The sequence below is a fragment of the Macaca thibetana genome, chromosome 5 (assembly GCF_024542745.1).
Source record: "Macaca thibetana thibetana isolate TM-01 chromosome 5, ASM2454274v1, whole genome shotgun sequence".
NCBI lineage: Eukaryota > Metazoa > Chordata > Mammalia > Primates > Cercopithecidae > Macaca > Macaca thibetana.
Genome location: NC_065582.1, coordinates 66,707,902 through 66,729,963, shown reverse-complemented (window position 1 = coordinate 66,729,963; position 22,062 = coordinate 66,707,902). Strand labels below are relative to the sequence as shown.

Below are 22,062 nucleotides of genomic sequence, written 5' to 3'. Positions count from 1 at the left end.
GTCAGCAGCCTCAAAGACTGAAACTAGACAAACTCACAAAGATGAGAAAGAATCAACAGAAAAATACTGAAAACCCAAAAGGCCAAAGTGCCTCTTCTCCTCCAAATGATCGCAACGTCTCTCCATCAAGGGTGCAAAATTGGACGGAGGATCAGTTGGACGAATTGACGGAAGCAGGCTTCAGAAGATGGGTAATAAAAAACTACGCTGAGCTAAAAGGAGCATGTTCTAACCCAATGCAAAGACACTAAGAACCTTTATGAAAGGTTAGAGGAATTGTTAACTAGAATACCAGTTTAGAGAGGAACGTAAATGACCTGATGGAGTTGAAAAACACAGCATGAGAACTTCGTGAAGCATACACAGGTATCAACATCCAAATCAACCAAATAGAAGAAAGGATATCAGAATTTGAAGACCATCTTGCTGAAATAAGGCATGAAGACAAGACTAGAGAAAAAAGAATGTAAAGGAGTGAAAAAAACCTCCAAGAAATATGGGACTTCATAAAAAGACCAAACCTACTATTGACTAGAGTACCAGAAGAAGACAGGGGGAATAGAAACAAGCTGGAAAACACACTTTGGGATAGTATCCAGGAGAACTTCCCCAACCTAGCAAGACAGGCCAACATACAAATTCAGGAAACGCAGAGAACACCACCAAGATACTCCACAAGAAGATCAACCCCAAGACACATAATCATCAGATTCTCCAAGGTTGAAATGAAGGAAAAACTGTTTAGGGCAGCCAGAGAGAAAGGCCAGGTCACCTACAAAGGGAAGTCCATCAGACTAACAGCAGACCTCTCAGCAGAAACTCTATAAGCCTGAAGAGATTGAGGGCCAATATTCAACACTCTTACAGAAAAAAATTTTCAATTTCGTATCCAGCCACACTAACCTTCAAAAGTGAAGGAGAAATAAAATCCTTTCCAGACAAGCAGATGCTGAGGGATTTTGTCACCACCAGGCCTGCCTTACAAGAGCTCCTGAAAGGAGCACTAAATATGGAAAGGAAAAACCGGTACCAGTCACTGCAAAAACACACTAAAATATAAAGACCAATGACACTAGGAAGAAACTGCATCAGCTAGTGTGCAAAATAACCAAATAGCAGCATGATGACAGAATCAAATTCACACATTTTGCTATTTTTCTAATTATCCTCTCTGTCCTTTACCTTCTGTCTTTCCCTTTCTGCCTTCTTGGGTTAATTGAATTGAGTAGTTTTAAAATATTTCATTTTGCCTTTGTAACTCAGCTGCTAAATGTTTGGATTGGTGGGGAGTTAACCTTGCTCTTGAACTCTACTCCTGGCTTTCCACATCTTGGAAGATCTCTCTTTATCCTGCTGGTCATTGGCTTTGTTTTTGGTGAAAGCTCAGTGCTTCTCAGAAGGATCGCTTTCAGCCATTTGACCTGCTCCCAGCCTTCAGTGGACTGCTGCCTTGCAGTCTGCAAAGGCCCAGAGTACTTGAGGAGGATCTCTAGCCCTTCTGTTCTGTTCCTAGCCTTTGGTGTGTGGTACTTGTGCACTGAGTGGAAGCTCTATGGGAAAGAACTGGCAGGTGGATATGGAATTGCTCTTTGATCAGGGCTCTTCAGAATTCTACTTCCTCACATCAGCAGCTAATAAAAGTTTCTTAAAAATTCAGCTGGTTTCTTCATAGTCCCATATTTGGCAAGTTTATTCCTCCTCCTATCAGAGATGAAGCAGTTATGCATCTCTGTTTTTGGAAGAGATCATCTGTATATCGAATTTATTTAGGAGATGAAGCAGCTGTGCATCTCTTTTTTGGGAAGAGATCATCTGTATATTGAATTCAGTTTATTTAGGTTTTTTATGCATCTCAGCTCAGATAGTTTTTATAGAAAATCTATGATTTTGTGACTTCCTCAACTTCTTGTTATAGACTCTGGTTATTTTTAAAACTTATATTTTAAAAATTATATGCCAATGGAAACACTTTTCAAGAATCTACATTTAATGCTTATTGCTTAGTGGTTTAATGAATAACAGTCCCTGAGTGTGGAATAGTTGAGGTCTACAAAAGGTTAATGAGTAAATGAATGATATTTACTTTGAGTATTGAGTCACTGGTACTGATCTGGCCATACATGAATATCCGTAATCACCCTTATGACCAGTAATACACATTTATGAGACGGTGGGCTAGAGCTGGGCTAGAGTTTATTGATAAGGGACAGAAAGAAAGTATAGCAATTGATTATGCAGCCTTACCTCATGGGCATTTGTACGCCCTTATGAGTTAAAGTGAGATGCAAATGCATTCTTCATTAAAATGGCTTATCTGAATCATTTTAGAGCTGTATACAATAATTTGCTCATACTCATTAAGATAAGTTTGGTTATGTTGATTAAAAACAAAGCTTATTTTCTGCATTTTCCAATAATGTTGTAAAAAAGACTTCATACCCTTCTTTTTTGGGTTTCATGTCTTCTTACATTCCTTTTACTTCGTATTATCTTTTAAGATTTTGTAGAAGAATTTCACTTGGGTAACTGCAGGCTTCAATGATGCAATGCTTTCTGGAATCCAGGGGTAACTGACACACAGAGGAGACTCAGACATGAAATGTTCAACAAAATGCTAAGATTGTTTTTTTAATTGTAAATTCTTAAGCATTCATAAAAGTAGTGAGATTAGAATAATGAGATCCTGTGCTTCTAATGACTGTTAACACAAGTCAATCTTATTTATCCTATCCACTTTATTAAAAATTTATTATCTATTATTTAAAATAATCTATTAGCTTATTTTAAAGCTAATCCCAGATATTATGTTTCATTTTGCATGTCTGTTGCTGTCTTGATAGGAAAAATTTTAAAACATAAATTACTATGACATAATGATATCTAACAAAGTTAATTACTTCAGAAACTTTCAAAAGTTGCTTTTTCATGCCATTTCTCTAGCTACCTATAAACACCTGGAAATTATATTTATTTTATATTTCTAATGTTATTCAAATGATAATATGCTGATTTCTAAAATTGCATTTTTTTCTCTTGCTCTCAAGAATATACTAAACATATCCATAGTATATAGGATGACCTATGAAAATAGGTTGGACAAACATTTATCTTGCTTATCTTATGATAAGCAGAGTTCTAAGAAGTTTGGTAATAAAGAGTTAACTTGGCTTAACTAAGATTTTCCTAAATTATTTGACGCCAGAACCTGTTTTTTATGTAACATCTGATAGCCAAAATACATTTGGGGGAATATTGTTCTAGGCAGGAGAATGCTGCCTCTGAATAGCAAAATAATCTTTACTTCATTTTTATTTCAATTAATTATGTAATTATTTGTCCATATTGCATTATTGTCATAATTAAGTATTTTTTTCTATAATCTGCTTAATATTGGTAATGCAATGTGACAAGTCATCTTTCTCAGGATCTTATTTTATGAAAATCTTTCATCACACTTATTTTATGAAAATCATTTGCTGTATAAGCAAATTAAGTATAAGCATTTTGTGTTTCCACTAGATAGATATTTGCGCACAAAAAAATAGACATCAAAATCCCATATAGAAAGCTAAATGCATCTATATTTCATTGAAGAGGAAGCTAGAAATAAGATGTGTAGAAGTCAAGGAAATAGGGCCGGGCGTGGTGGCTCACGCCTGTAATCCCAGCACTTTGGGAGGCCGAGGTGGGCAGATCATGAGGTCAGGAGATCGAGACCATCCTGGCTAACATGGTGAAACCCTGTCTCTACTAAAAATACAAAAAATTAGCGAGGCGTGGTGGCAGGCGCCTGTAGTCCCAGCTACTTGGGAGACTGAGGCAGGAGAATGGTGGAAACCCGGGAGGCAGAGCTTGCAGTGAGCTGTGATTGTGCCACTGCACTCCAGCCTGGGTGACAGAGGCAAGACTCTGACTCAAAAAAGAAAAAAAAGTCAAGAAAATATAGTTCAAATTATAACAGTGAATTATTAGATTGTGTTTTATTCATGAAGAATTGGCAAATAACTTTTAAATAGTTTCAACATAGGCAGTAGCATGGGAATTCTCACATGGTGAGGGTACTTTTATGCACCTTTAAAGTATGTTCACTTTAAAAAATGTAAACAGTTAACGGGGGCAATTGAAAGCTAACTGCCCAACAAAGGAAACAATTCTCCATATGTCCCCCTTCTCTGCTCACCCTGTGACATAGGAGCGACAAGGGACTTACAAGGCACTGGTGCCCTAGTAGTTCTGCATCTCATCCTCTCTCATACAGTTTAGTTGACATCTGCTCCTTGTCACTCACCCATACCCCCAACCTCACCAATCCCCCAAGTGGATTAGGTGTTGCTTAGGTGTGTTTTGTCTTTATATTGCATAAATGTTGTGAAGAGGGCTCTTTCCTCTATGGTTCTACAAAGATAATTTTTTTTCCCGTTACAGTCAAATTACAACTTCAAGCAGAAGAGAGAGGAGTTGTGTCTATCAAAGGAGTGTGTGCTAACCGTTACCTTGCTATGAAGGAAGATGGAAGATTACTGGCTTCTGTAAGCATACTTTCTGTTTTCACACGTTTTTTTGTTAGCTTTTATTGCTGTTAATTTGCCAGCATTGTTGTTTATCAAATCTTTATAAAGGGTTGTACATGTATCATCTTCATAGTCACCCTGTAAAATAGGGAGCATTTTCTTTATTTCACAGATGCAAAAACTGATGTGCTGAGGGAGTAACTAAAGTAAGAAAACACAGTTCATATAAAGTAGAGACTGGATTGGGCTAGAGGCATTCCTGACCTCTACATCACTGCTTTTACTCTGCACAACTATTAAACTATAATCTTAAAAAATGTTCCTTCTATTATGCAGTTGTTTGAAGATCAGTGGGAATAGATGTATAAAATTTTGATTATCAGTTTTTAAGTTTCTTCTTTAGAATGTGACATACAAAACACTTGCAGTGTAGGACACTAATTGAGAATGTAGGCTTTTTGCCTGGTACAGATGCCGACTCTGCTACTTATGAGCTCTGTGTTCTTGGGCAAATGATTCTGAGTTAGTTCCCTCACCTGTAAAATAGAAACAATGATCCTATCTCATTGGAATTTTTTTTTTTTTTTTTTTTTTTTTTTTTTTTTGAGACGGAGTCTCGCTCTGTCCCCGGGCTGGAGTGCAGTGGCCGGATCTCAGCTCACTGCAAGCTCCGCCTCCCGGGTTTACGCCATTCTCCTGCCTCAGCCTCCCGAGTAGCTGGGACTACAGGCGCCCGCCACGTCGCCCGGCTAGCTTTTTGTATTTTTTAGTAGAGACGGGGTTTCACCCTGTTAGCCAGGATGGTCTCGATCTCCTGACCTAGTGATCCGCCCGTCTCGGCCTCCCAAAGTGCTGGGATTACAGGCTTGAGCCACTGCGCCCGGCCTCTCATTGGAATTTTATGAGAATTTAATTCAATACTACACATCAAGTGCCCAAATCAGCATCCGACATGTAATAGATCCTGAAAATTGCTACTTCTTCCTCATATTACTTCTCATTTATATATATGTCAGGAGAGGGACTTTTTTTTTCTTTTTTGTTTTTTGAGATGGAGTCTCGCTCCACTGCACAGACTAGAGTGCAGTGGTGGTGCAATCTCGGGTCACTGCACCCTCTACTTCCTGGGTTCTAGCAATTCTCCTGCCTCAGCCTCCCGAGTAGCTGGGATTACAGGAATGCACCACCATGCCTGGCTAATTTTTAAATATTTTTTAGTAGAGACAAGGTTTCACCATGTTGGCCGGGCTGGTCTTGAACTCCTGACCTCAGGTGATCCGCCTGTCTTGGCCTCCCAAAGTGCTGGGATTATAGGCGTAAGCCACCATGCCCGGCTGTGGAGAGGGACTTTTCTTTTTTACATTTCATCACAGCACATCAGGGGTCCTAGCTCCTGGCTAGTATTCTTTCCAGTAGTACAGGCTCCCTGTCAACTTCACCATTATTATTAGAAATGGGATTGCATATCTGTTAAACATATGGTGTGTAAAGAATGGTGCAGGAAAATAAATATAAAAGACACAGATCTCATTCCTGTCTCCTTGAGGGAGTAGATAGGACATGTAGGTAAATGTCTGTGTGTGTGTGTGTGTGTGTGTGTGTGTTTCACAGCTCTTATACCAATGCCACTGGCCAGTTATGACATGTCTATATAACCTCTCCACAGAAAGGATCTAATAATACTAAGAAATTGTGGTATTTTGAGCTATACAAATAGTTTTTGAAATTTTTTCTGAATGAAGACCTTTGGATTTCTAAAAGCACCAAAACAAGGCTTATAGAGAAAAAGGATATCTCAACTATCCCAATTTCAGACTGACTATATGACAAAGATATACTTATGTTGGTATTACCAGTTTATGTGATTTTTGCAGGATAAATCACAAGTTTGAGTGTAGTGGCTCTCAATTTGGGGGGCAGGTAGTTGAATAAATTTTAGAATCCTCTTCAAGAATAGCCAATACTTACTGAGTGTAAGTGTGCCAGATGCTATGGTAGGCATCAGGCTTATAAAATTGAGTACCAAATGGTCTCTGCCCTTAATGAGTGACAATCCAGGGGAGGCAGAAGTGTAAATAAGTATTTGTAATAATGTATAAGGGTTTTGATGTGCTACTTCTATGTTTTGCATACATGCATAGTAATATAGGAAAGGATAAGAAGTATTATGATATAGGAAGCAATATAGAAAACGAGGTGATTACATTTGTCTAGAATTGGGGGAGATGACCTACAAGTAGGATTTTAGATGTTGTAGAGGAAGGAGTTCAGCAGGCAGTCATGGGGCGGAAGAAATTGAGATGAAGGTGTAGATAACTCTAGGACATAGGACATGCAAAGGTGTAGATGCAAAAATCTACTTGATGTATCTCTAGAATTACAAGTAATTAACTAATGCTGGAATGTACACTGCAATGGAAGTGGAAAGGAAGAGAGAGAAGGCTGGGGAGGTAGATAGACTGCTGAATCTGCTGAAGAGCTTTATACACCATGCTGACTATAAGCAGTGGAAAGCCATGAAGAGTTTTAAGGAGAGATCTAATTAGATTTAAATTTGAGAAAGATCACCCTGGCAGAAGTGTAGAGAATGGACTTGAGGGGGCCAAGGCTGGTGGAGAGAGATCAGTTAGAAGGCCACTATAATAGTCCAAGCAAGTGATGTTCTGATCCTGGCAATAACAGTAGGTCAGAGAGGACTGAGGAAAGTGCTAGCACTTGTGATTGATTAGATTTAGGAGTGAAGATGAAAGAAAATTCAAGGTGGCTTTTAGGTTTCTGGTTTGGGTGAGAAGGTAGACGAGAAAGGGGAAGGAAGAAAAGGGCAGGGTTTGGGAAAAGGTAGTAAGTTCAAATTTAGACCTATTTAGTTTGAGTTGCCTAAGGGAAATTCAGGTAAGGTTTTTCACTGAGTAGTTGGAATTATAAATCTGGAGCTTAGAGGAAAAGTCTACATTGATTGTTAGATAGATTTGGGTATGATCAGCATATAGGTGGTAGTTAAATCAGGGCAATGGTAGTTAAATCAGGGGAATGTATACAGTTTCCTAGGTAAAGAATGCAGCTGAAAACATTAACTACTTGGGACTTTCACTTCTTCTACTCTGTACTTGCCTTTTATTCTGCCAATCTATTGTCAACTCAAAAGGTGATATAGTACTTTGGGAATCTACCAAAGTAGCATTTTAAATATCTCCCATGACAGTGAACCAATACATAATTTTGGATGACTTTGACATTTTATTAGTGAAAGGAAGATGAGTTTCCATCCCTCCTACCCCTTTCACTTTAGGATGTGACAAATCACTATGCTTCTGCAGTAGAGTTGGTTTGGGCTACTGTCAGACAGTGAGGGTGGTAGAGGAAAAAAAAGGAGTTGCATACAACATTTGCTTCTGTTATAACTAACTACGGACAGCACGAATCAAATAGTTTTAAAGTTCCAGCCTTTTATATGTCTGTCATAATCTGGGTCAGTGAATGCCTTGAGATTAGTTGTTACCCCGTGGTCTTGTTGAGATTAGAAGATGCAGTAACCTAGTGTATTAGTCCATGTTCATGCTGCTGATAAAGATATACCAGAGACTGGGCAATTTACAAAAGAAAGAGGTTTAATTGGACTTACAGTTCCCCATGGCTAGGGAAGCCTCACAATCATGGTGGAAGGCAAGGAAGAGCAAGTCACATCTTAAATGGATGGCAGTAGGCAGAGAGAGCTTGTGCAGGGGAAGTCCTCTTTATAAAACATCAGATCTTGTGAGACTTACTATCACGAGAACAGCATGGGAAAGACTTGTCCCCATGATTCAGTCACCTCCCACTGGGTCCTTCCCATAACACATGGAAATGCAAGATGAAATTTAGGTGGGGACACAGCCAAACCATATCATTCCATCCCTGGCGCCTCCAAAATCCCATGTCCTTGCATTTCAAAACCAATCATGCCTTCCCAACAGTCTCCCAAAGTCGTAACTCATTTCAGCATTAACTTAAAAGTCCACAGTCCAACATCTCATCAGAGACAAGGCAAGTCCCTTCTGTCTATGAGCCTGTAAAATCAGAAGCAAGTTAGTTACATCCTAGATACAATGTGAGTACAGGCATTAGGTTAATACAGCCATTCCAAATGGAGAAATTGGCCCAAATGAAGGGGCTACAGTCCCTATGCAAGTCTAAATCCAGTGAGGCAGTCAAATCTTAAAACTCCAAAATGATCTCCTTTGACCCCACATCTCTCATCCTGGTCATGCTGATGCAAGAGCTGGGTTCCCATCGTATTGGGCAGCTCTGCCCCTGTGGCTTTGCAGGGTACAGCCTCCCTCTCAGCTGCCTTCACAGGCTGGCACTGAGTGTCTGTGGCTTTTCTAGGTGCATGGTGCAAGGTCTCAGTAGATCTACCATTCTGGGGTCTGGAGGATGGTGGCCCTCTTCTCACAGCTCCACCAGGTGGTGCTGCAATAGGGACTCTGTGTGGGGGCTCTGACCCCACATTTCCCTTCTGCACTGCCCTAGCAGAGGTTCTCCATGAGGGCCACACCCTTGTGCAAACTTTTGCCTGGGCATCTAGGCATTTCCATACATCTGAAATCTAGCGGAGTTTCCTAAACCTCAATTCTTGACTTCTGTGCACCCTCAGGCTCCACACCATGTGGAAGCTGACAAGGCTTGGTGCTTGCACCCTCTGAAGCAACAGCCTGAGCTGTACCTTGGCCTCTTTTAGTCATAGCTGGAGCGGCTGGGAAGCAAGGCACCAAGTCCCTAGACTGTACATAGCAGAGGGACCCTGGGCCCAGCCCACAAAACCAGTTTTTCCTCCTAAACCTCTGGGCCTGTGATGGGAAGGATTGCCGCAAAGGTCTCTGACATTCCCTGGAGACATTTTCCTCATTGTCTTGGTGATTAACATCTGGCTCCCCATTATTTACACAAATTTCTGCAGCCCACTTGAATTTTTCCTCAGAAAATGGGATTTTCTTTTCTATTGCATGGTCAGGCTGCAAATTTTCCAAACTTTTATGCTTTCCTTCCCTTATAAAACTGAATGCCTTTAACAGCACCCATATCACATTTTGAATGCTTTGCGGCTTAAACATTTCTTCCACCAGATACCCTAAATTATTTCTCTCAAGTTCAAAGTTACACAAATCTCTAGGGCAGGGGCAAAATGCTGCCAGTCTCTTTGCTAAAACATAACAAGAGTCACCTTTGCTCAGTTCCCAAAAAGTTCCTCATCTTCTCCATATGAGACCACCTCAGCCTGGATTTCATTGTCCATATCGTTATCAGCATTTTGGTCAAAGGCATTCAACAAATCTCTAGGGAGTTCCAAACTTTCCCACATTTTCCTGTTGTCTTCTGAGCTCTCCAACCTGTTCTAACCTGTGCCTGTTAACCAGTTCCAAAGTCGCTTCCACGTTTTTTGGTATCTTTCAGCAGCATCCCATTCCTAGTACCAATTTACTGTATTAGTCCATTTTCATGCTGCTGATAAAAGACATACCCAAGACTGGGCAATTTACAAAAGAAGAGATTTAATTGGACTTACAGATCCACATGGCTGGGGAAGCCTCACAATCATGGCGGAAGGCAAGGAAGAGCAAGTCACATCTTAAATAGATGGCAGCAGGCAAAGAGAGAGAGCTTGTGCAGGGGACTCTTCTTTATAAAACCATAAGATCTCATGAGACTTATTCACTATCATAAGAACAGCACAAGAAAGACTTGTCTCCATGATTCAGTTACCTCCCACTGGGTTCCTCCCACAACACATGGGGATTCAAGATGAGATTAGGGTGGGGGCACAGCCAAACCATATAACCCTAGTAATCATGGTGACTCTGTAAGATAATCGCCGGTGGGGTTTTTCATCTCAGGAGCATTGGCTGAATATTGATTCATTGACAATGATAGAAAGACCGATTGTTAAAAGTGATGAAAACAGAAACTGCTCTATCTTCAAGTGTGTCTCTGAAACTACTAGGGTGCATAAAAAGATGAGACAAGTTAAAAGAAAGTAGATCTGAAAAGAGAATTCTGACTTTTTCTCTTGGCAAATACGTATTAAGCTTCCTAAACTGTTGATTCTGTACCATCAGAAACATAAAATACTCAAAATAAAGTTTTCTAGTTTCATTCTTAGCTAAGCAGGAACTTGTGAAAGTTAGTCTTAAATGTGTTTCTCTCTTTGGATGTATTAACTCTTTCTGATACAACAGATTTCTACCAAGTTGGTGCAGTAAGAGTTAATTTAGCAATGCTTAGAAATGTATCACAAACACTTTGTAGAGACAAAGCCATGGTTATTAAGCATAAATTAAAAATTCAGGATTTCTTAGTCTCCTTTGAGGAATGGCATGGCCAAGATCCAGTTGTATGTTTCAGCTCTCGTCATACGACCCATTCCTGCCAAGTTCACAAGTTAATCTCTAGTCTTACCATCCAATTTGTGTGGTTTGGTGTCATGCCTTTTCAGCAGCAATCCTGTCTCTTTCAAATTGTTCTTGGTGGGCTATGTCAATCTTCAGATGAAAAAGCAAGCATGCCCCACCTCAAAACCAAAGATATGGTGTTGGTGATTCAGTAAGTGGCACATTTCTCTCAGAGTCAGATCCATAGACATTAAACTGTCAACAACAGCAACTTTTGGTATGAGTTCAGTGTTCTGACCAGTAGCCATCATCTGGGGATGCAGATGTGCCTCGTAACTCGTAGAAACTGGGATTTATGAACTTGCACTTGCCAGAGGCATTGTCCTTCCCACTCTTCTACCTGGCCCTTTTTCAGACTACTGTTATGACACATCCCTGGGTTCTTCTCCATTTTAGTCTGTGATTCCTGCAATGATTTCTAAAGCATTCTAGTCTCCTCCCAGAAGGAAGAGTACTGTGGATACATAAAACATTTTGGTTTTTAAGAGTTATGTTAGGCTGATCACCAATTAGAGTATGAAAAAAGACTAATTTGTGTACCGTTTTTTCCCCAGCACCTTCACATATTAATGGTATGCGTGTTTTCAGGTTACCGACTTTGTGTCGTTTGAAAACATTTCTTAAGGGTCCTTTCTTTCCTTTTGAAGCTAGGAAAAAGGAAAATTCAAAAAGTAACTATATTTAATTGCCAAAGCCTGTATTTGGAAGCCGAAGTTAAATAGTTCTTTAATGCACAACAGACTTCTTACTCCATTCCATAGCAGGATAAATTTTGTTGCTATGAGCAACAGAAGTCCAGAACAAATATTAGAATTGATGATTTAAGTGTTCACAAAATTACAGATTTTTAGGAAAATTGCATGAAGTGAAGTTAATTGTAGTTTTAAGTTTAAATCACCATACAACCTCAATGTTAGCATTGGTATGAAAAAACTTGACTGATCTTCATCTGCCAGAAAGTTGCACATTGTTTTCTATATAATGCTATAGATCATGATATACCCTGAACAAAATATTAATATCTCAGTAAGTATTAGAATATAACTTGCATTGATCCACAATAGTGAAATATGAAAACATGTATATTCTCTGAGGATATACATGTAATTTCTGTAAAAGTAAAGTACATTTTACCTATAGAATAACTTTCTTAAATGAAGGGCCTTCATGATGACATGAACTCTATAATAAAGTAAGGTAGGGAAAATAGATATTTGAGGGCCCAATTATCCAGATTGACAGTCTATACTGATCAAATTTGTGAGAAAAATACAGTAATTGAAGAGGAATATATATCCTTTTTAAGAGAGAAAACAGAGAAAATACAAAGGTTATTGCATAATGAGAATTACTGTTCTTTTATAACTCAATCTTAAAACTGTTATGCAATGTATAGATATTACAGATTTAAGACCAAGTTTAGGCCTGGCACAATGGCTCATGCCTGTAATCCTAGCACTTTGGGAGGCCGAGGCAGGTGGATCACTTGAGGTCAGGAGTTTGAGACCAGCCTGGCCAACATGGTGAAACCCCATCTCTACTAAAAATACAAAAATTAGCCGAGCATGGTGATGCGCACCTGTAATCACAGCAACTCAGGAGGCTGAGGCAAAAGAATCGCTTGGACCCGGGAGGTGAACGTTGCAGTGAATCAAGATCATGCCACTGCACTCCAGCCTGGGCGACACAGCGAGACTCCATCTCAAAAAAATAAAAAATAAAAAGATCAAATTTAATTTTAACTTTTCACTATTTGGATGTTTCTTTTTTTTCTGAAGTAGTCAACATTGATACTTACATCATGTCTGTTTTTAATTCTCAGAAGTGGTATAAGCAAAGGCACTTTTGGATTCCTATTGAGCAAGCTCCCTCAAAAGCCAAAACTGAAAAATCAATGTAGTGTAAAACAATAAACAACCCAGTAAACGGAGCATGGGGAAATGGTCATAAGGTTCAAATCTAAAATTAGGAGTGGACCAGAATTGTGAGGCCAGTGCCTAAGGAAGGGAGAGTGGGGGTGAGAGGAGGTACTGTGGAGATATGAGGAGAACTTGCTCATGTGCTTATTTCTTTCCTTATTGTGTACTAAGGCTATTAGAGATTAGGAGGGATTCTAAAGACCATCTAATCCAATCTTCTTATTTTACAGAGGAGGAAAGTGATGCCCAGAGAAGTTAAAGGACTTGATTGAAAATACTAGTTAGGGATCAAGGCGATATTGGAATCTAGGTTTCTGGGCCCTTCAGAGATCCTCACAGATGTCAAGTTTGGATAGTTGACGCTTGGAAAGGGTCATCTGGTCTATTTTCCTTAGGGAGTAAATAGTTCATAAAGTTAAACCATATTCTGTATTTCAGTTTCTAGTCTGGATTTTCCCCAGTCCTAGTTCTCTAGTTCTTATTTAGATTTTGTAATGTCATTGAATTGTATTTTTATTGTAAGCTATCTGAAAAAGTTCCATTTGTTCATTAATTTAGCAAATATTTATTGATGACTTACTATGTGCCAAGCACTGATACAGCAGTAGAAACAATAGATGAAAATCTTCACAAACATGCCGTTGATAGTCTGGTGAAATAAAGTGATATGTATATATGAATCATCTGTATTTGGGCATAGTAGAGCACAGGAATGCATGAGGTGCTCTTATTTTTTGCATTATAGCTACAGTTGCTGTATCTAGTGACTTGAGAAATTCATTTTTGTGGTGGTACTTGTAGCCCTAGAGTCAGTTTTTAAAAAAAATAGTTTTTAGTTTTACGATGGCTTTAGACTTACAGAAAAGTTATAAAGATAACACAGAGAGTGTGTATATATTCCACACTGAGTTTCATTTATTATTAACATCCTACATTAGTATGGTACACGTGTCACAACTAATGAACCAATACTGATATGTTATTATTAGCTGAAGTCCATACTTTATTCATGTGTCCTTAGTTTTTCCTAATATTCTTTTTCTGTTCCAGGATACCATATTTAGTTATCATGTCTCCTTAGTTTCCTCCAGACTGTGACAGTTTCTTAGACTTTCCTTATTTTTGATTACTTTGATAGTTTGAGGAGTACTGTTGAGGTATTTTTTAGAATGTCCTTCAACTTGCTTGATTTTTTTTTTTTTTTTTTTTTTTTTTTTTTTTTTTTTGAGACAGGGTCTTGCTCTGTCTCCCAGGCTGGAGGGCAGTGGTGTGATCATAGATCACCACAACCTTGAATTCTTGGGCTGAAGCGATCCTCCCATCTTGGCCTCCCAAGTAGCTGGGACTACAGGTGCATGTCACCATACTCTACTAATTTATTTTTATTTTTAGTAGAGATGAGGTCTTGCTATATTGCCCAAATTGGTCTCAAACTCCTGGGCTCAATAATCCTCCTGCCTTGGCCTCCCAAAGTGCTGGGATGACAAGTGTGAGCCATTGCACCTGGCCTGATTTTTTTTTCATGGGTAGATAGGGATTTGAGTGTTTGAGAGGAAGAATATAGAAGTTAAGTACCATTTTTGTGGCATATAATGATGGATGTTATACTTAATGATTGATCACTCATGATATAATCCTTGTTCAACTGGCTGAGATAGTATTTGGGTCCACTGTAAAGTTACTCTTTCACTTACTTTCTATACCATACTGTCTGGAAGGAAGTCACCATGCATAGTCTATACTTAAGAGATGGAGATGATGGTTATGCTCCACCTCCTTGAGGGGGTAGTATCTACATAATTTGTCATTCTTTTTCATGGGGAATTTGTTCATTTCCTCCATTTATTTATTTATTCAATCATTTATATCAATATGTATTCACAGATATTTATTTTATACTTTGAGTTATAATCCAATACTACATTATTTATTTTGTTGCTCAAATAGTTCCAGCTTTGGCCATTGGGAGCTCTTTCAGTTGGTTCCTGTGCTCTCCTCTTTGATGTACTCCTATCAATGCATTTATTTTGAGTACTTCATTACTTTTTGGTCTACAAGATGCTCCAGGCTCATTTAATATATTCCCTACTCCACCCTAGAATGAGCCACTTCTCCAAAGAGCATTGGTTTCTTTTATTAGAAAATGGTATTAGAAACCACAAACTGGAATGCTGGGTGTGCTTGTTGCTACTGAAGTATCTTTGCTTCTAAGCCCTCACAGCTGACAGAGCAAGAAATGGTGGTACATCCTAGCCTGGGTATATACATGTATTTATAGATATTTCTATATTTGGCCATCTGTATCAATATTAATATGAGGCCGAGCATGGTGGCTCACATCTGTAATCCCAGCACTCTGGGAGGCTGAGGCGGGTGGACCACAATGTCAGGAGTTCGAGACCAGCCTGACCAAAATGGTAAAACCCTGTCTCTACTAAAAATACAAAAATTAGCCAGGCGTGGTGGTGCGTGCCTGCAATCCCAGCTCCTCAGGAGGCTGAGGCAGGAGAATCGCTTGAACCTGGGAGGCAGAGGTTGTGGTGAGCCGACCTCATGCCACTGCACTCCAGCCTGCATGACAGAGCAAGACTCTGTCTCAAAAACAGACAAACCAACAAACGAACGAATACCTAAATATGAGTTCATTCATACTGATATCTCCAACCTTAACCCATCAATAACACATGAATATTTTAGCAGTCCCCCCCACTTGCTTGTGTGTAACCTGCCATCCCCAATAGTGAGAAACATGGCTCCCACCATCTCCTGGGATCAGTTTTTCATTATGTAGAAATATCTCACATAACTTTATTTTCTTTTTGAAATTCCAAAGTAAATTAACTATCCAGACAAAGAACAAACTTCTAAAAGTATTGATTATGCTTTTTCATGCTACATTAGAGTCTGCTCTATTCAAATACTCCGCACAAGGGGTCAAACTGCCAGCACTATCTTTAACATCATTAGCATCATTATCAATATCAATAAATGGTTATTGGGCCCCACTTATAGAACCACAAACTAAGCTGCTTTATGTGGACAGCCTCCGGGGGAACCTTGAGGTGTTGCCCCATCACTAACACATGATAAATTTATATCACTATCATATGTATACATCTACATTTCTTTTTTAGGTTTCATACCTTTTAGACCTGAGAATGCTTGTTTACTGACATTATTGTATATAACACACTTTCTGGTATTCCAAATAAATTAGCACTTTTCAATTTCTAGTTCCGTGGTTATTAGCATTAGCAAAAAGAAGGAAAAAAAGTTAAATGATGTGTCTGTTGCCTAGTAGGTGCTCAGTAAATACTCACTATCTCCATTTGGATGTCTGATATTCCTCTCAAACTCAACACTTACAAAACTGAATTATTAATTTTTTCCTATAAAATCTGTTCATACTCATAGCCCTCCCCACCACGGGTGATGGCAAGTTTCTCATTCTAGAACAAAAACTTCAGTGCCATTATTAATTCCCTATTTTTCTCATACCATGCAACCAATCCATCAGGAAACCCTATTAAGTCTACCTTCAAAATATGTCCAAAAGCAGATGCCTCTTTACCATTTCTACTGCTACCTCCATGATCTGAACCTTCATTCTCACTGCCTGTATTACTGAATAACCCTTTATCTGGTCTCTCTAAGTCTGCTTCTGGCCCTCTGTAGTCTTGGCAGCCATAATAATCCTAGAAAAAGATGTCAGATCATGTTATTTTTCTGCTCAAAAGCCTCCAGTGGCTCTCTATTTTCTTAGAATAAGAGCCAAATATTTACAATAGCCTACAAAACTATAAGATCTGCCCCCTCTCCCATCCCATTACCTCTCTGATCTCATTTCCTGCTACTCTTCCCACACTGGCATACTTGCTACCCCTCAAACACTCTGCGTATGATCCTGTGGTAGGGCTTTTGCACTGGCTTTTCCTCTGACGTGAATGCTCTTCTCTGATATCTGGATGGCTAATGCCTTCATCTCCTTCAAGTATTTGCTCAAATGTCACTTTCTCAATGGAGCCTCCTGTGACCATGCTATTTAATATTGCACCTAGCTCCTATTCCTCACCATTCCTAGTCCCTGTTACCCTGTTCAGCTTTACTTTTTTCTCAGTTTTCTTATATTCTAACATAGAATATAATTTATTCATGTATGCTTATTGCTTATTTTGTGTCTCCCCCAGCTAGAATTTGAGTGGCATAAAGGCAGGCATCTTGTTCAGTTTTGTTCATTGATGTGTCCTAGATGCCTAGAAGAAAAAAATATATAGATTGAATGAATAAATGTATTATTTGAACTCTATGCTTCCTCTACCTCTAAATTATTCTTCAATTTTAAAAAAGTAACAAATAAAGGAAAACTTAATTTGATATAAAGGTATCAAGTAGGTGTAAGGGCAAAAGGTATCCAAAATCTGAAATGTTACCAGAAGCACTGAGTTTTAAATTCCTCATTTGTTAATGAGTATAATAATGTTAAAATATTGTTGTGACTTTTAAAGAAAAGTATATGCATAAAAGCAGTCAATAATCATGCATTAAGGGATTTCTCAGCTCTTAGGCCTATATAAAATAAGGCCTTGGAAACAAGGTACAAGTTGTTATAAGCCCTTAGAAGCCACTTTCTCTGTGGTGGCATTCCTCTGAAGACCACTTTTTATCCGAAGTTTGAAATGCTGAGCAAACACTGAGAATAGGAAAAGAGTTCTTTAAATATGTTTATAAAGATTAATAAAATTATATTGTACCAGTTTTAATAGGAACACTGAGATCACAGTCCTGAAGATGACTTGGAAACTTAGAATGGAGACAATTGAAAATTGTATATATGTTGCTCTGTTAAACATCTACTTTTCTTGACCACTAAATTTTGACCCTACTACTCATTTTTTAAAAAATCCAGTTTGTTTTCAAGAGCAAAACAGTTGTTTAGTAAATTTACATTGCTGAACATTCAGCACAGATGTAAGTTTTCCTTCCCTCCACTGTTTTTTTCCAAAAGTAGAAATAACTTCTGAAATAAATAAATAAATAAGTAAATTAATTAATTAATAAGCTGTGGGTTCTATCATGTGTCCACTTTGTCCCTGGTACTGTTTCTTTTCTCTGAAATATTAGGAACTGGCTGAAAAGGCAAATGTTATTGGCATAGTTAGTATTCCAGTATGCCAAGCATTGTAGGGAGTGCCAGCTAGCAAGGTGGGGCATCCGGTAAGCTGATAGAATACCAACAAATGAACATATGACTAAATGCTGTTGTTTAAGTTTACCTCTGGGGAATCAGCCTATGAAGTTCCATGGTGACCTTTCATGTTGTCTTTATGATTACTATGAATTTTCCTTTCACTCTTTATTTCCCTTCCACTTCTATTCTTGATCTTAAACCTGGAGTAGGGAAAAGGGAAGATTTTTTTTCTTTTATCAGTGTCAATGAAGATGACAGAATAAAGTAACACAGGTTAACTTCAGTTCATACGAGAGGGGCACTAAATTTCACTAGAAGTAGAGTAAAAGTATTGGATTTGGAATACATTGGTCTGTATTACTCTAGGTTTAGGTGTTTCACTCTTATCACATTTGAATCTTTATGAACAGCACAAGATAGTCCTGTGTTTCATATAGCTGGGTTCTGTCAATGTGTGCTTCTCTGTAAGGCTGTGATTTATTTGCATCATAAAGAATTGAGTTTCTTTATTAGTAACATATTACATAATGGGCAAATTAGTTACGTTTGTATTTCAGTTTTTTAAAATCCAATTAACAGTGGTCAAAATATTAAAACCAAGTAAATATCCAGTAACATTCTTATCTCTAGAAGATTACAGGATCAATACCACACCCTTACTTTAGATGGCTGAGACACATTAGTCACTTTTAGTTCTTTCCCAGGCTTTACTTTTCATTTTTGTTATTATGCCAGCTCTTTTCCTTGTTTTGCCAATTAATTTATGTTCTTGTCACAATTTGTGCCATTGTTTGCCTTATCTTAGAACCAAGGAATCTGGGAAAAGGTTCAAGTCTTTTTAATGTGGGTTTTTCCAAACCTGAAGTTTCCTAGATATGAATATATAGAAATAAACTGGAATGTGGTATTAATACAAAACCATATATTTATATACCTCTGTATACATCTTATATTTATGTGTTTAGATAAAATTTACATGTGTTTTCTATGTAAGTTTATCATTCAATTGATATATATACACATAATTATAATATAAAAATGATTTTTCCTTTTTTTCTTTTGAAGTGAATAAATTGATTTTTCCCCTTTGAGGTCAGTAAGTATCATCAGTGCTACCCTGTGAAGTTGCTTTTTGAACATTTATCTTAAATAATGTGTTAGCTATTAGATTCCATTACTTGGAGTATTATTTCCAGGTCTTTTTGAAAGCCAGCTATCCTTTTTTTTTTGATAAATAGTTGAATTGAAATTAAAATGCAAAGTCCCTTCCTCCTGAAAGAGACTGCCAGAAATCAATATGATACTTACTTATTCCTCATTGTCTAACAGTGTTTAGAGATTGTTAATCATATGTAATATAATGTTCCAATATTATTTTTGGCATTATATGCCAGTAGCTATTTTCTGTACAATAAACTATTCATTATTATGCCTTAAAACAACATTAGCCACTTAAAAATTTTTGTCAAAATTTGGGGAATTAATTCTGCTTATGAGCAAAGTATTAACAAATCTCCTTCTTCTGTATGGAAAGATTACAATGGGTTAGCCTTCTGCTAGTGCTTCACTGTATCTCTGATAAAAGTAAAAATGATCCCTGATTGGTTACCTGCCTTGGGACTGGGAGGAGTGTGGATGGATCATAAATACTGCTGGAAGCTACAGCTTTGGGCTTCCCATAGCATACTTCTTCTTACTGGGTATGTCCCTCCTTGTGTTTAACACCTGATCTGTCTGTTTTGGAGCTGGAGAATGGTCTCTGAACTCCTACTGAAGTGACATACTTGACGCTGTCCTGCTGACATGCTGTGTTACCGGCCTGTGTCCTTCTTCAGAACTAGTCTGTGTCACATTTTGGCCCACTGAATCTTGTTAGTTTGATTGCCCTGCTGAACCCAATACCACTGCAGCTGGTTGAGCAGAATAGGCATTATACTATCATAAATATTTAATATGAAAAGTGTAATAATAATAATAACAAGTAATTCTTCCTTTATTTTTCAGAAATGTGTTACAGATGAGTGTTTCTTTTTTGAACGATTGGAATCTAATAACTACAATACTTACCGGTCAAGGAAATACACCAGTTGGTATGTGGCACTGAAACGAACTGGGCAATATAAACTTGGATCCAAAACAGGACCTGGGCAGAAAGCTATACTTTTTCTTCCAATGTCTGCTAAGAGCTGATTTTAATGGCCACATCTAATCTCATTTCACATGAAAGAAGAAGTATATTGTAGAAATTTGTTAATGAGAGTAAAAGAAAATAAATATGTATAGCTCAGTTTGGATAATTGGTCAAACAACTTTTCATCTGGTAGTAAAATATGTAACCATTGTCCCAGTAAAGAAAACTAACAAAAATTGTTGAAAAATGTATAGACTTCCCCCTTTTATATAGCATCTGCTGTTACCCAGTGAAGCTTACCTAGAGCAATGATCTTTTTCATGCATTTGCTTTATTCAGAAAGAGGCTTTTAAAATGTGCACATTTAGAAACAAAAGTTCTTCATGGAAATCATATACATTAGAAAATTACAGCCAGATATTTAATCAATGCAAAATATCCACTGTTTCTTATGTCATTCATTAATCTACATGTTTCTAAACATATAAATGTGAATTTAATCAATTCCTTTCATAGTTTTATAATTATCTGGCAGTTCCTTGTGATAGAGTTTATAAAACAGGCCTGTGTGAACTGCTGGAAGTTCTTCCACAGTCAGGTCAATTTTGTCAAACCCTTCTCTGTACCCATACAGCAGCAGCCTAGCAACTCTGCTGGTGATGGGAGTTGTATTTTCAGTCTTAGCCAGGTCATTGAGATCCATCCACTCACATCTTAAGCATTCATGCTGGCAAAACTTTATTGTGAATGAATATGGCTTTAGGCGGCAGATGATATACATATCTGACTTCCCAAAAGCTCCAGGATTTGTGTGCTGTTGCCGAATACTCAGGAGGGACCTGAATTCTGATTTTATACCAGTCTCTTCAAAAACTTCTCGAACTGCTGTGTCTCCTACATTTAAAAGAGATGTACAAATCAATAATAATTACACTTTTAGAAACTGTATCATCAAAGATTTTCAGCTAAAGTAGCATCATGTAAAGACTCAAAACATTATCCTAACAAAGTAGTTTTCAATACAAATTCTTTGCCTTGTGGACATCAAGAAATCCCAAAATATTTTCTTACCACTGTAAATTGAAGAAGCTTTTGAAATGCTGAATATTTCTTTGGCTGCTACTAGAAGGCTTATCTACCTGTACATTTTTGGGGTCAGCTCTTTTTAAGTTCTTGCTGCTCTGTTTTCCAAAAGGTAAAAATATAGATTGAAAAGTTAAAACATGTTGCATGGCTGCAGTTCCTTTGTTTCTTGAGATAATATTCCAAAGAACTTAGATTCATTTCTTGAACACCGAAATGCTGGAGGTATTTCATCAGTTTTCAAAAAACTTGGAATATAAATATTTCTATAATTCAACAAAGGTTTTCACATTTTGTAAGGTTCATTTTTCAATTAAATGCAAATTGTGTGGCAGGATTTTTATTGCCATTAACATATTTTTGTGGCGGCTTTTTCTACACATCCAGATGGACCCTCTAACTGGGCTTTCTCTAATTTTGTGATGCTCTGTCATTGTCTCCCAAGGCGTTTAGGAGAAGCCCTTTACAAAGCTGCCTTCCTCTACCACTTTGCTGGAAAGCTTCACAATTGTCACAGACAAAGATTTTTATTCCAATACTCTTTTTGCCTCCATTTTTCTTGTTTGTCAAATAGTAAATGATATTTGCCCTTACAGTAATCCTACTGGTGAAAAATATGCAAAGAAGAGGAAGTCACAGAAACATGTCTCAATTCCCATGTTCTCTGACTGTAGACTCTTACCAATCCCCTGGATATGCTCTTGTATTTTCCCTCTAATAGCTATGGAAAGATGCATAGAAAGAGTATAATGTTTTAAAACATAGGGCATTTATCTGCCATTTTTTAATTACATGCTGACTTCCC

The 22,062-nt window shown here is 37.9% G+C and overlaps 2 protein-coding genes across 4 annotated transcripts in view; one reads left to right on the top strand and one right to left on the bottom strand.

Annotated features, from left to right (window-relative positions):
* FGF2 (fibroblast growth factor 2) overlaps positions 1-20,334 on the top strand; it is a 66,839-nt gene extending 46,505 nt beyond the window's left edge. For both annotated transcript variants that reach the window (XM_050791102.1, XM_050791103.1), the window contains exons 3-4: positions 4,426-4,529; positions 20,048-20,334. In XM_050791102.1, coding sequence (XP_050647059.1) covers positions 4,426-4,529; positions 20,048-20,233 — 290 coding nt within the window. In that variant the 3' untranslated portion in view covers positions 20,234-20,334. The remainder of the gene's footprint in view (positions 1-4,425; positions 4,530-20,047) is intronic.
* Positions 20,335-20,486: 152 nt separating this feature from the next.
* The window catches only part of NUDT6 (nudix hydrolase 6), a 28,919-nt gene continuing 27,343 nt past the window's right edge, over positions 20,487-22,062 (bottom strand). For both annotated transcript variants that reach the window (XM_050791100.1, XM_050791101.1), the window contains exon 5: positions 20,487-21,068. In XM_050791100.1, the coding sequence (XP_050647057.1) occupies positions 20,671-21,068 (398 nt within the window). In that variant the 3' untranslated portion in view covers positions 20,487-20,670. The remainder of the gene's footprint in view (positions 21,069-22,062) is intronic.